Source organism: Zootoca vivipara, chromosome Z2 (assembly GCF_965207765.1).
Source record: "Zootoca vivipara chromosome Z2, rZooViv2.hap1.1, whole genome shotgun sequence".
NCBI lineage: Eukaryota > Metazoa > Chordata > Lepidosauria > Squamata > Lacertidae > Zootoca > Zootoca vivipara.
In genome coordinates, this window is record NC_142585.1 from 12,795,488 (window position 1) to 12,810,917 (window position 15,430).

At 42.5% G+C, this 15,430-nt stretch overlaps 1 protein-coding gene across 1 annotated transcript; it reads left to right on the forward strand.

Annotated features, from left to right (window-relative positions):
• The first annotated feature begins 1,854 nt into the window (after positions 1-1,854).
• On the forward strand, positions 1,855-14,967 carry XIAP (X-linked inhibitor of apoptosis). The gene is made up of 7 exons (XM_035113529.3): positions 1,855-2,159; positions 5,854-6,770; positions 7,921-8,020; positions 8,870-8,945; positions 9,974-10,007; positions 10,844-11,044; positions 12,762-14,967. Exons 2-7 carry the CDS (start codon positions 5,888-5,890, stop codon positions 12,953-12,955), a joined length of 1,488 nt encoding a protein of 495 aa, XP_034969420.2. The 5' UTR covers positions 1,855-2,159; positions 5,854-5,887; the 3' UTR covers positions 12,956-14,967.
• Positions 14,968-15,430: the final 463 nt, after the last annotated feature.

The following is a 15,430-nucleotide window of genomic DNA, read 5'->3' on the forward strand; positions in this document are numbered from 1 at the left end:
TTTAGTTTAAGGTGTTTGGCATTAAATTTGGCCACAACTTTATTAAAATATAAATCAACTAGTGTCATTCAGCCCGTTTAATAAACGGGCGCTAGAACATTCAGCCTTTTTCGGCGGTGGCGGTGCGTGGGAGGGGCCGATTGGCCCCTCCCACTGCCGCCGCTTCGTCGGGGCGCTCTGCTGAGCCCAGCTGGCCAGTGGGCGCCCAGGAGAAGGCTGCGATTTGGCCTCTTTTGGCGGCGGCGGCGCATGGGGGGGGCGGCTGGCCCCTCCCACAGCCGCCACTTCGTCGGGGCGCTCCGCTGAGCCCAGCTGGCCGGCGGGCACGCAGGAGAAGGCCGCGATTCAGCCTTTTTTGGCGGCAGCAAAGGAAGCAGCCTCCTCATCGCGCAGTGAGGCACTTGTCCGGCCGGGAGCGGCGGTTGGCAGGGGGGTGGGGAGAGCATGTGTGTGCATGTGCGTGCAGTCTATGCATCCAATCCCTGTGTCCGTGGGGCACATGCGCAGTAGCGTGGACACAGCGACACAGGGAATACTGGACGCAGAGACACAGGGACTTTATTATATAGGATTGTGAGTGGTTGCTTAGTCATTGGTTCCCCAGCCATCTGTCCCCCGCCTGGGACAGATCTGACTCCCTCTAGCCTAGTAGGGGAGCCAGTAAGTAAGCATAGAATACTGAAATTTATTGGCCAAGTATCAACCATACAGGGCCGGCTCTAGGTAGAGTCCCGGTGGTGCGGGGCAGCAGGGCAGCAGGCAGGGCGCTGCGCGGCAAAGCCGCGTGGAAGCCATGCTGCGCCCTGTGAGGGCGGGGGCGCTGGAGTGATCTCCGCCCCTCAGCGCCAGGGCGTGCAATCTGCTCGAGACTGCCCTGCAACCATACTTGGAATTTTGCTTCGACTACATTGCAATGTAAAGAAAAAAAGTACCTCATACAACCACTATTCCCCTCACAATACAACAGCACACCGAAAAGACCCCATACCACCAACTGGCCTCCCTTCCGCCCACTACAGATTCAACAATTTGATGGCACAAGGAAAAAAGCTATTCCTGTGCCTAGACGTTTTTGTATATAGAGTCCTGTACCGACGTCCGGATGGGAGTAAATCAAACAAGTGATGACCAGGATGCGAAGGGTCTACAGTACAGCAATTCTCTCTGCTCTCTTCCTGACTCAAGCGGCATAAAGCAGGGGTCAGCAAACTTTTTCAGCAGGGGGGCCGGTCCACTGTCCCTCAGACCTTGTGGGGGGGCAGACTATATTTTGAAAAAAAAAATGAATTCTTATGCCCCACAAATAACCCAGAGATGCATTTTAAATAAAAGCACATTCTACTCATGTAAAAACATGCTGATTCCTGGACCGTCCGTGGGCCGGATTTAGAAGGTGATTGGGCTGCATCCGGCCCCCGGGCCTTAGTTTTGGGAAACTAACACCAAGTATGGTTGATACTTGGCCAATAAATTACAGTATTCTATTCTATTCTATTCGTGGGAGGGGAGGGGGAGTTCTGCCTGAGCATACATTTACTAATGTAAATGTAGGCTTGTCATATTTCAAAAACCAGGACGCCCCGAAAGTTGTTGAGCTTTTCTTAGACAATACATATTTTTAAAACGCAGCCATAATTATTTTATTGTCATTTCTTATGGCGACGTGCCTCCTTCCTTCACCCCCCCCCCTTTTCCATGGAAGTGCAGTCCGCAAACACGCCAATAAGCCAACATAGGCAAGCTGTTGATGATCCTGAAATCCTGCTCGATTTTGAGTCGCTGACTGTTACAAAAGAGCGCAGCGCAACGCCAGCCGAGGCAGGGGATGGGGACCTGACTACAATTCCCATCACCGCTGGTCCCTGGCGACGCAGCGCTGGGGGCTGACGGGAGCTGTAGTCCGTCCGCGGCCTCCGCCGCATTTCCCTGCGGCTACGCTTCCCGCCCTGGCAACTGAGTCCCGCCAGGTGCCGCTCTTCCGCGAGGCGCTTCGCCCGGCATCGCGGCTCCTCGCCGGGGCCGCTGAGTGGCGCTTTCCCCCGCGCCCGGCCGCTCTTCTGAGGAGACGAAGGGGAGCCGCCGCCATTTCCCCCGCCCCTCTCTGAAGTGGCTGACGGTTTCTCGAGTCACAGGAGCCGCTTGGCCTCGCGAGTCCAAAGGTAAGGGGCCAGGCATGGCTTTCCTCTGCGAAACGGGCGGGTTGAAGCGCCCGAGGTTAGGGTCAGTGGCTAAGCGAGGAAAGGTGGCGAACCCCTAATTTCTGGAGCGGGGCCGCCAAAGCCGCCCCTCTTTATATAATAAGCAAATGCAGAGGAGGTAGCCTTGGGGGAGGCTCAGGAGGGAGGAACGTGGCCCACCCTCTCACGATTTCAGCCCCACAAACCCCTTTCAATGGGATTGGCGTGGGTAGGGCCGGCCCACCCCATGAGGCAAGGTGAGTCGATTGCCTCAGGCAGCAGGATGCACAGGGGTTGGCAGAAGCCTATGTGGATCTTTGTTACCCACCTTCCCACCCCGCCCCCGATGCAGATCATTGCTTGCCTGGCAGGAAGGAGGGGCATTTTGTGGTTCGCCTCATGTGCCAATATGCCACGTACTGGCCCTGTGTGCAGGTGTCCCCACCCCCCTATTTGGACAGTTCCTTCCTTGGTTACCCCACAGATCTGTGGGACTGGGGGGGGGGGTGTAATTTCACTTTTGTACTCCTGCAGCCTTTAACCTGCTAGACTTGAGTGTGTGCATACAGGTGAAACTCAGAAAATTAGAATACTGTATCGTCGAAAAGTGCATTTATTTCAGTAATGCAACTTATTATTTCTTATTTTCCTTTTAATTTTTACAAATGCTTTCTTTTGGAAATTCCACAGTAATAAAACAAATAGTTACAATAATACAAAAATAAACATCACTATTTACATTTCATTAATTACATTCCATTTATAATTGACCCGCCTAACAACAAATAATTACAATTACAACAAATAAAGGCTTGGCATATCTTGCTTTGCATGTCATGCATCTATCTCATATATTGGTTTCACCTTTTAAATTGTGTTGCTGAAATAAATGCACTTTTCGACGATATTTTAATTTTCCGAGTTTCACCTGTATGTGGGGGGAGGAGGGTGTGCTATCACAAGTACACTTTCCTGGAAAAGGGTGTTATGAGAGCAGAGTACCTGCAGTAATCTCTGTTGTTGTTGTTGTTGTTGTTATTATTATTATTATTACTCCACAATCGCTTCCCTCAAGCTGAAGATGACAGGTAGCCATGCATGTCGTGTTTTCTTTGGCTTCTGCTTCTTAGGTTGCTTGCTCGGTTTTGACACGTGGAATAAAAGCTGTGCAGGATAAAAGCAAGATGTTTCCTTGTAGGAACCAAGGTGGTTGGGTGTGGCTGCTGGACAGACCTGTACACACAACAAACTCCTGATGCTGAGTTCTCCTTTGAATTCTCAACCCGAATCCTTTTCTTCCTATAATACAATAGGAATGTTGATTACCCTGAATGTAATTGCTCAGGTTTTTAAATAAGTTGTTTGAAAAGTGCAGCTTAGCTAATTTTTCTTCACCACTCAAATCTGTCAAAGCATGGTAAAAAATAACTTCCACTCCTTTGAAGAGGTGTGGGGAACCTGTGACCAACCACATTTTGTTGGCTCCAATCAGCATGGCCAGTGATCAGGAATGATAATGCTGGAGCATGGCATGCTACCACCACTCATCAGCTGATAGGTAGTAGGAGCATGCCTAGCTCCAGGAAGGAACATGTTTACAACATGTGGGGCTTTTTAGCTTAGGAGAAAAGGCAACTAAGAGGGCACACAATAGAAGTTATAGAATTATGCATGGTGCAAAAAAAGGCAGAAAAAGATTTTTCTCCTTGTCTCATAATACTAGGACCTGGGCCATCTGATGAAGCTTAATCGTAGAAGATTCAGGACAGACAGAAACATAGAATTGTAGAGTTGGAAGGGACAAAAAGGGTCATCTAGTCCAGTTCCCTGCAATGCTGGAATCTTTTGCCCAACATGAACCTGTGATTAGAGTCTCATGCTCTACTGACTGAGCTATCTGTGAACTTCTTCACACAGCTCTTAACCAGGAGTGGGGAACTCCTGACCTATGGCCCAGACTGGGCCTACAATACTGTTCCCCCCCCAAAGCACACCCATCTATGATGTCTGGTCCACTGTGGGGTGGGTAAATACGAGATTTAAAAGGAACAATCCAGTGCTTAAAATGAGCTGATAATTGTCTCTTTGCTTGGAGCAAAATGCAGTTCCGTGGTGAGAGTGCACCTTGCTCCAGCACCAGCAGCATTTTGTGAAAAGGAACTCCCTTATGTAGCTGATGCTTCCTCCCCCCCCCCCCCAGGGGTGAGAGAAAGAAGCACTTTGCCATCCCTATGCTATATGCTTCCGAAAAGTGGCTCTCAGGTCAAGTGCTTGGAAACTCTACACAAGGGATTTTGACAGATGAGCCAGACAACCCACCTGTCAATGAGGTGATGCCATATTGATGTCATGTGATTGAGAGGTGGGCTGCGATTTTGAATTGAGGCCTAAGATACTTGATTCTCGTGGCAATCAGTAACTGGGCATCCTACATCTTGACAACCATGTGAAAGAGTGAATAAAGCAGCTGAAATAATTGAGATTGCTGTTGGTACATATGATGTTAAATTTGATATATTGAGTGAAGGAGATAACTGGTTGTCTCTGGTAATGCCCACCAACTTCTTTAATATATGAGTACTGTTTAAAATCTCTCATCCGTAATATGTCCACCATGACAGAAACTTAATTTGCCGAGATATTATGCATACACAGCTGCAGAAAAGTAAAATGCATCAGTAAACAGTGGTACCTCGGTTTATGAACTTAATCCGTTCCAGAAGTCCATTCTTAAACCAAAGCTGTTACTAAACTGAGGCACGTTTTCCCTAATGAGGCTTCCTGCCGCCAGTGCCCTTCCACTGTTCGGCTTCCATTCGTAGACCGAGGTAAAGTTCGCTAACTGGAACACCTACTTCCGGTTCTGCGGAGTTCGTAAACTGAATAGTTCATTAACAGGGCTGTATTTGAAACACCATTGAAAAAGCCTGCATAGACGCAATTCCACCCCTTTTTGTGACATTTTCAGCTCAGTTCTGGGTTTGGCATGATGCACGCAGTCACACACATACAAGACACACCTAAAACAGTCACTGCCTGTAGTCTCAACTACTCACTGAACGTTAAGGATTCATTCCCCACTTTACATTCTGTTGGTATATGCCAGGCTTCCTCAACCTCGGCCCTCCAGATGTTTTGAGACTACAGTTCCCATCATCCCTGACCACTGGTCCTGCTAGCTAGGGATTGTGGGAGTTGTAGGCCAGAAACATCTGGAGGGCCAAGGTTCAGGAAGCCTGGTATATGCTGTTATCTGCCAGACATACCTTTCTGCATTCTGCATAAAACAAACAGGTTAGTCCTTAGGGAAGTGAATCTACTCACACAAATCAGACATCAGGAATGATACTTACCGTAGCTGCAAGCCCACCCCTTACAATCTGTAAAATAGAAGGTAATAATGGAGACGTTTATAGGTTTGTTTTAAGGATTACAGCTGGATCTGAGGTAGCCAGTGTGGTACCCTCCAGAAGTTGTTGCACTACAACTCTCATGATCCCTGGCTATTGACCATGATGGTAGCTGGTGTCAATGGGAGTTTGAGTCCAACATCTGGAGGTCATCATGTCTATTCTGAATGTGAAGCACTTTGAACGTTCGAAAACCCATATACTGTAAAAGTAAGTATTAAGTTTCATACCTTTAGATTTCTAAACTTAAATGTGTTATTATTTAGGAAAACACTCGAAAACCCCTTTCTTGAAGGAGGGATGACATGTAATGGACCAGATAACTGTGAAGCTCATGCCACTCCAGAGGATGATCCTGACCAAGATCTTGCTAAAGAATGCTCCAGACTACAAACATTTACCAATTTTCCAAGTCACTGTCCTGTCTCCTCCTCAACTCTAGCCCAAGCTGGTTTCTTCTACACTGGAGATGGAGACAAAGTAAAGTGTTTTAGTTGTCATGCAACCATTGAAGGATGGCAAAATGGGGACTCGGCAGTTGGAAGACATAGAACTGTTTCTCCAAACTGCAAGTTTATTAATGCCATTAAGATTCTGAAGAATGATACACATTCTGTTTTCCCAAACTGTTCACACAGAACTGAAATCAGCCTTGCAGCTGACTCTGCCCAGCCCCCTCCTGATCCATCCTCTGCTCTCTATGCAGATTATCTTTTGAGAAGTGGGCAAGTGGTAGATCTCTCTGGTTCTCTGTACCCCAGAAATCCTGCCATGTGTAGTGAAGAAGCCAGGCTGAGATCTTTTCACAACTGGCCCTCGCATACTCTTATCACTCCGAAAGAACTGGCCCATGCTGGGCTCTATTACACTGGCAATGGTGATGAAGTTGAATGTTTCTGCTGTGGAGGAAAACTGAAAAACTGGGAACCTTCTGATCGTGCTTGGTCAGAGCACAGACGCCACTTCCCTAGGTGTTTTTTTGTCCTCGGCCACGATGTGGGAAATGTTGGAAGTGTTCCAAATCAGTCTGGTGATACCAGCCTGGAAAGAAGTGACATACATAATGCTGACCTTCCCCAAAGTCCATCTATGGCAGATTATGAGAACCGAATCAAGACATTTGCAACATGGAGGTATTTGGTTAGCAAGGAGCAACTTGCCCAAGCAGGCTTTTATAGTCTAGGTAAGCTGAATACAGAGCTTCAAAGTTTGTATTGCTATCCCTCAAAGGGGAAAACTACATTATATGATTAGTAGTGCCTAACATGGTTTCAATGAGCTCTTAATAAAATTAGCAAAATGATGGAATTAAAAGCAGTGGCCTTTTTCAGTTCTCTTACTGTTTTTTAGAGCACCACATTTGACTAACTCTTGTTAACATGGTATCACTAGTGTGTAATTCTAAATTTGGTGCTTTTTAAATAATTCATACAACTGAGTCACTGTTGTTGTTTTTTGTGGTAAATCTTCAAATGGAATATTTGTTCAAGTGTATAATTATTATTATGTCCTTTGTATTGGAGAGGATATACTTTTCCTGTACTGTACTTGATTTAGTACAGATTCTTTTTCATCCAACTTACATAAAACTTACACCCCATCCCAAGAACTTGGGGTAGTTAAAAATATGTTAATGACAGAAATTTACAGTTGACCTGTTCTTAGAAACCAAAAGTCAATTTGAATGTAAAAGTCTTACGCTGCATAGGAGAGTTTAATAGGCTACCTTAAATGATGTGGTGGGACATAAATATGGACAAGCTGGTTTTCAGTGATGCACAGTTCATTTGTGCTGAACTTTGGTTCCACCCCAGAAAAATGTGAATACTGTATCTGTATGTTAATTTGTATAAATTCAGCCTTGTGTAGAGGAGAAAAGTGTTGCCTAAATAAAAATATAAATAAAATAGGGGGTTCTAAGAGAAAAGATAAGGAATGATAGATAAGTTTCCTTTTAAAATACAGTTTGTCTACCTCAACTTACCTGCTGCAATGGGTGCCTATGTGTCTTGGGCCACACATTAGTTCATCTGAGGCAGTTGGGAGGCATGATCAGCAGCACCCCATGTAAACTGAATGTGGACCCCAGACACTCCAGAGTCTGCAGCGCAAGCATGCTAGACAGATTAATGTGGAAAAGTTTCCCTGAAGGGGGAAAGGCCTGAAAACAGTTTATTTAATTAGGGCAAAACTTGCCCCCATTTTGGATCATTTTCTCCAGGACTGCTCACCTGGCACCTGGCATAATAAGCTTTCATTCCATTCAAAGAAATATTTGCAGAGGCTGATTTTATTAAGAGTTTATACATGGATATATTCTTACTTCTCCACAGGTAATGGTGATAACGTTGCATGCTTTCACTGCGGTGGTGGATTACAGGAGTGGAAGACAGATGAAGATCCTTGGGAGCAGCATGCAAAATGGTTTCCTGGGTGAGGCACTTCATTTCTCCCTATGTGTATTATCTGTTATCTGTACCAGTGTCTGTACATACATACTGTACATTGTATACTTATGTTAATAAGTACTCTTCACGTGGTTCCATTCCATTTTCAGAAGTTTCTACAAATGTAGATTACCTATTTGTAAAGTGGTCTGTGATGTTGGAATTTAAACCAGATGCTCTGTGACCTCCTTTGCAAGCTTCTTACTAATCTATTCTTTAATATTTCCCTCAACATTTTATTTTTGGGAGGGGTGTGGAGACATTCCAGACAGCAGCCTTGTAGGAAAGGGAGGCCATCTCAGAAAGAGTTGGTCTGTCTGTCAGCTCGGAGGCAAAGTTATGTGGGAGATGCAGTTGGGAGAAATTGGATCTCTGGGGCTTCTGAATCCTGGGCAAGTTTGGGTGATCGCTCTCTGCACCGTCCCTCTCCCTATGATGGAATGGAAACAGACCAACAGAGACCTCACTGCTTATGTTGGTAAATAGGATCTGTGAAGGATGCTCCCAAAGCCTCTTCTGTCTGAGGAAAGGTTGAGAAGAGAGCTTTACTGTTAGCAAACAAATTAAAAGATGGAAGGGCTGGGGCTTGTTTGTTTGTTGTTTCCAAATCAGTAACTCACTGCACCTGTCAATAATTTAAAGCAGTAATTTGGTTTTTAACTTCCAGGTAATCTGATCAGTGTACATTTTAAGGAATTATGTTCACTTCCACTTCCATAACATATTAAGAACCTTTTTTCATAGGCTACTATGTTCTTCCAGATACACTATATCTGTACTGTGTGACAGTTTTAGGTAATAACAATTTTATTTAGTTCAAATATTTTCCATCTAGGTGCAAATATCTGGTAGAAGAAAAGGGGCAAGACTTTGTGAATAACATTCATTTAACACCACAACAGGATTCTACAGTAAGTGTGTGTCTTCTCCACTCTCCTGCCCCCAGGAACCATGCTTTCTGGATACCTCCACTGAAAATCTATTTTAAGATAAATGTAATTTTGAACTATAAATTCACTGAACCAGTCAAATGAATAAAAGGGCTTTGGTTACTATCTTGCCTTCTTTCTCCAGCTGTCTATGTGTGAACAGATGGTGCTTCCATATATTGTTGTAAAGGTTAATTACTATAGTAGAGAATGCTGTGTTCAAGTTACTTTATATTACTATTATTATTATTTACTAGTTGATTTCTTTTGCCAAAAACAACTGAAAGTGATTTGCCACAAAAAAACAAATAAACAAAAATCCACATAGATAAATGAAAAGAAAAGAAAAACCCATCCCTATAAAAATGTAAAAATTAAAAATACTGTTTCATTGTGAGATTCTAGGGGTTCCAGGCACTTGCCCAGGGTTTGTGCTTCATTTGGGAATGAGGCAAAGTGGAGACTCTGGAGTCTTTAAGAACTGACAACACCTCCAACTTCCACCTCCATGTTCTCAGCTGCTGGTTCTGTTGCTGCTGCTTTTGGTGGTGGTTCCTGTCAGGCAGTGGCAGTGGAAGCATGATGATGATGATGATGGGGAAAACATGGAAAGTAAATGAGCATAAAACCCTATTTACAACTATTGGTCCAGAATACATGGTGTTCTCAGCAGAGTAATTAATTTGCTCAAATAAAAAAAAATGTGTTTGTATAAATCGCAGTACTACTTTAAAATTATTGTTTTTAGGGCTTCAATGTATTATGTGTGGGTGGGGGGGTTATTGTGTTTGTTATTGTGGTTTGTGGTTTGTGTTCTTGTGTTTTTGTATTGTATTTGTATTGTAAACCAACCTGTGATCTTTGGATGAAGGGTGGTACAGAAATTTAATAAATAATAATAATAGTAATAAACTGCTCTAGCACAAGATTTTACAGAACAACACCAGCAGTTGTTTTCTGTTTTGCTAACAGTTCATTACATCCATTCTAATGTCAGTGTTTCTGTTTAGATAGAAGAAGCAGAGAAGTTTTCACATTTTACAGGTATGAATGCAATTGTTTGTAACTGTCCTGCTCAGTTTGTAACTCAGTAAGCCTAACAACGGTCACCAGGTCTTCAGTAAACTAAACTTCCTGTATTTGTTTGTGTTCTTCCTCTCCTTGGATTTGTAAGGGAGATGGCAAAACCACAATCAACATTACCATAAAAATCTGATTTAAGCATAGAAAGATTATCCTCCTCGAAGAGAGACTTTACGTTTCTGCAATGGAGTCTTTTCTAGTCCCAAAGGAAATCTCAAATACTGTACAGTTTGCAGGCAAGGAACACTTGGGGAAGGGGGAGGGCAGGTAGAGGCAATGAATGAGTCTTGCGAAAGTTTAAGCAGAAGATAATAGAGAGGAGCCAGCTCCTGTGTGAGTTCCTGGGAATAACACATCTGGGGGGGGGAGCATAGAGCAGCCTCAGAATTTGAGTCTGAAAAGATGAATGAAATTGGGATGTGATGTTCACCCAGCAGAAGGAAAATTTAGCAGATAGCCTCACCCTGAACTTGAAAAGTCTTTCCAACAAAGGATTTGAACCTGAGTGTCCTCACATAACCAACAGCATAGTTCTTGGGCCAGCCTGACTCAACTAAGTGTCATGCCACAGGACTAGAGCTCAGCCAGTAGGGCACTCTGGGAGCTCTACATGCACTCCAGGAAACTCTATCATTCCGGTTTTAATCTTACATGTATCTGAACATTGGTAAATTTTACTGCAAACTATGTTTTCCATTAAGTATTTTAAAGTAATTCAGTATATCAGGACACCTTCTGTATTTTTATTTCAGTTAATTTCCTTGCTTTGATTATATTTTCATCTCCTGGTTTTGCAGATGAGGAACTTTTACAGAACCAGCTGGTACAGAATGCAATGCACATGGGTTTCAGCCTGGATGAAATTAGGAGCACTGTGGAAAGGAAATGCCATCTGTCCACAGAGGGCTACAGATCTATTGAGACATTGGTCACTGACTTAATCAGTGCCCAAAGAGAGAATAACCCTGGTGCATCCTGGGAAAGCACCTTGCAAAAAGGTGAGCACAGTATATCTCCAAAGCATATATGGGAGCTGAGAACAAGGAAAGTTGCTCTGGGTGGGATCTATTTTTGCTTGAGAGCAGAGCGTTTGCTCATGGATATATGCAGTGGGGTTTTGGTGACCAGAATTTTGGGCAGCAGCACCCTTCCAACATTTTATTACACATTACTCCATTGACTGACTGCTTTGACAGCCGTTTCCTATCTCTTTCTTGGGATGCTCTTGGCGTTCACTGATTTATCATTTTTAAAATACTTGTCCTGCTATACCATTTAACATTCCTTCTGATGTTGGTCTAGGAAGTTTAGAAGTTTGTTGGGGGTTTAATTTTAGATGCATTAATTTTGCTGCTATTACGCTTTTGCATTTTTTATTGTTAGACCTTCTGTATTACTTGAGGATTGCTTGATTTTATTGTATTTTTATTGAAATGATTTCATCAGTTCATTGTTTTTGATATATGTATAATATGTAACTGTTAGAGAATTATACATTTCTATTTTTTATTTTTTGCTGTTGTAAGCCACCTTAGTAGCCACCTTAGTATGGTTTAACTATGGAAAAATGACATACAAATTGGTGATCAGTTGAATAATTTCCCTAACTTTTTGGTAATCTTTGGATGATTTTCCTTTGTTTCTACAAACATGATGGTAAGCAAATATTTTTAACCCCTTTTGCTTTATAGTTTAAAACAAAATTTATTTATTTATTTAAAAAACATAAATTGGCAGGCGTACAAAACATTTTGTATGGCAAATTACTTTGCATAAATAGTCTCCAAAGAGTTAGGCTGGTAGTTTTATCCTCACAATGTGGGGGTAAATTAGTTGTTGCTTTGTTTATTCAATGTACCTTTCACCCAGTCTTCCAGAGAATTTTCGAGGTGGCTTCTAAACATAGAATCAAACAATAGCAAAGGCTGCAATCCTAATCCCATTTACCTGGGAGTAAGCCCCAGGCGGCGCTGTGGTTAAACCACTGAGCCTAGGGCTTGCTGATCAGAAGGTTGGCGGTTCGAATCCCTGTGACGGGGTGAGCTCCCGTTGCTTGGTCCCAGCTCCTGCCAACCTAGCAGTTCGAAAGCACGTCAAAATGCAAGTAGATAAATAGGAACCGCTACAGCGGGAAGGTAAACGGTGTTTCCATGTGCTGCTCTGGTTTGCCAGAAGCGGCTTTGTCATGCTGGCCACATGACCTGGAAGCTATACGCCGGCTCCCTCGGCCAATAATGAGAGATGAGCGCGCAACCCCAGAGTCGGTCACGACTGGACCTAATGGTCAGGGGTCCCTTTACCTTTACCTTACACAGATATTTAACTATTCAATGGAGCTGTGTTGGGTTCCTTCATGCTTTAAACATTCTGTTATCATTCCGGTACCTAATAAATCTGTTATTAGTGGGATGATGATTACAGACCGGTTCTTACCTTCCAAGTCCTGGCCTGCAGAATCCGGGACCGGCAGCCGTGTGACACCGGAAGTTGCGTCGACGTAACTTCCGGTGTTGCTTTGCCCTTCTATGGGCACCAAAAATGGTCGCCGTCGGCTTCGAAAGTCGCTTGTACGCATGTCAGGAAGTGCGTCAAAGCAACTTCCAGTGTCGCTCCGCCCAGTTGTCAGCTGTCTTTTTTTTAATCAATGATTGTCATATTTGTTTAAGGAGGGAAGACATTTCAAGAAATTTTTGTATCTTTCTGTTTCCTTCTTAGAACTCAGTGCTGAAGAGAAATTAAGAAGTTTGCAGGAAGAAAAGCTTTGCAAAATCTGTATGGATAAAACTATCTCAGTGGTCCTCATTCCTTGTGGACATCTTGTTGCTTGTAAGGACTGTGCTGAAGCAGTTGATAAATGCCCTTTGTGTTGCACAGTTATTACAAAAAGGCAGAAGGTATATATGTATTAATAAAAGCATCATACTATGCAACTGGAAAACTCTTACCATTACAAAAATAGATTGACTGTATATGCAATGTTAATATGTAAATGGTTTTAAAGAAAATTAAGTTTGAATTGAATGCACTTATTTACTCTCTGAATTATGTAGCTGCTAAATTGTGTGTACTTTTACTCACTTTAGTCCTGATGGCCTGACCCCGAGAGCCACAATGTATGTAGAGGCATCAGAAATCTGCCCTGAGATGGTATATAGGACAATATTTAGCTATGTCACCCACCACCATCTGCAGTCTGAAGGGATACAGCTCAAGCAGAAGCTTACTTCCCCAGTAAGAACTCGGTTAGAGTTGCCTTGAGGTTTAGCCAAAGTTTTGTCCTCATGAATGGCAAAGTGTTTGAAGAATGTTTCACACCAGGGCAGAGAGAATCGGTAGATCAACATTATTTTGTATCGCTTAGGATGCAGTGGCAAGTTGATTGCACTTCATGTGTCTTTGTCATAGAAATGGAAAGCACATTATATCTCTACAACATTCAGTTTTCATAATGCATGTACATAAATAATTTATGTTGTTGCTTTATGTCTAGACCTTCTAGGATGTTTGGGGAGTTTCAGAACAATAGCTTTTTGTTGGTGTTTTTAACTCTAATGATTCTTTAGTCTCCAGTTGAGAGTTGAATTGCTGGTGGGGAACCTCTCCTATATGTCAGAAGGTTTATTCCAGTGATTTGAAGGAAATGGTTGAAAATCAATCCTATTTTGTACAATTTGTATTTCAAAATATTTACATAGACTAGTGTTAAATGTCAGGTGGTTATGTTTCCCCTTCCAAAAGCTCACTTGTTATATTTGTTACTGGTGTCTCTTTCTTGTTGACTTTGCGAATGGATTTGTTGAATTTTGCCATTCTGTAGATCTATATATATCATGCTGCTTACTATCATGGTTAGATCTGCATGAACACTAACTAAAAATATGTGACACCTTCCATGCATAAATCTATACAATTTGGGCTTTTTCCATTAAACTGCAACATTACAGCTGCAGTTCTGCCTAAGTTCTATACAGTATTTGCAACTGCTGTTGACTTTATTGGGAGTTACAAAAGAGCATAGGATTGCAGTATTTGGGCTTGATTCAAAACACTGCTAGCTAGGACCATTCCCATGAGTTGCTAGAAAGAGCAGCATGGTGTCACAGATAAGTCTCTGAGCTCCAGGGCTGGCAGCAAGTTTTTGTAGTAGCTGTTGGGACACTGTGCCCTGCTGTTCTGTGGAACTGCATTGTGGAACAGGCTTTAAATGTATTTGCTAGTTGATCTGAAAACAATCCAAAGCATAAATACCTCCAAGATGTGCAGTAATCAAACAGGCTTTTGTATAGCGTTTGGTTTTCTACTCACTTTGGAATTATCTACAAGTCACATGTTTTGAATATGATTCACATTGGTTAAGCTCAGTCGACCTAATGCTGTTGTTCATTGTAGTTTGTGTAATAGCACACAGCCTATCAAGATTAATTAACACTGTGCAGCAGCACTGCTAGTTAAATTATACCCTTCATTGGTAATTTATCCATCCTGGTGGTTATATCTTTGTAGCTTTCATTCTTATCCATTTGTGTTTGCATCATAATGAGAATATGATCTGTCTCCAAAAGGGATATCCACAGCATTTATTCACCCTCTCCATTTATTTCACTTTGCTTTAAAATATATATTTTTTAATTTTATTGCAATTGATAGCAGCTTTAAACTATGTATATTTTGTGGAAAATATTGAAACACACTTATGCAAACAAATAGGTTTGGAATCTTAACTGTAAGTTTTGATTGTAAATATTGTTGATCTGTAACTATAAAATAATGGTTCACCACCATCTGGATTGAGTGGAGCAAATGTCAATGTCTTGACAGGTGATATATTTTTTTAAAAGTAGTATAATCATGTAATATAATCTTAGTACTATTTTGCAGTTCAACTCTGACGATTTTTAATAAAGTGATTTTATATTATAAATCGAAATTTATTTCTCACATTCATAAGGGACACCACAAATAAGTCTGACTCCTGTCTTTTCTCTTCCCCTTCTTATTCTTTGGATACAGTAGAGTTGAGAATATTTATAGTGCTTCAGCTAGAGTTAACCATCTCACTTCCCATCAAAGAATTCATACAGGGGAGAAACCACATCAGTGCTTGGAATGTGGAAGGAGCTTTAGCTTTAAGCAAAGTCTCACTAGGTGTGAAATAATTCATTATAGAAGGGAACTATAAAAGCAGTGATTGCTGGCAGTCACTGGATCAGAGACGGCTGTGCTACAAGGTGTGAATCTGCACCCATACGTGTCTTCAGCACTCTTGTATATCCCTAGACACACTCCTAACAGGTTTAGAGTCTTGCTGGAGTTAAAACATGCATCCACTATCAATATGTGTTTCTGTTCTTATCCTTATGCCCCATAAAGATGTTGCACACACC

Coding starts and splice junctions, on each gene's coding strand:
- XIAP (XM_035113529.3), top strand. CDS start 5,888: ATGACATGTAATGGACCAGATAACTGTGAAGCTCATGCCACTCCAGAG. Junction 6,771..7,920: donor AGCAGGCTTTTATAGTCTAG/GTAAGCTGAATA, acceptor ACTTCTCCACAG/GTAATGGTGATAACGTTGCA. Junction 10,008..10,843: donor GAAGTTTTCACATTTTACAG/GTATGAATGCAA, acceptor CTGGTTTTGCAG/ATGAGGAACTTTTACAGAAC.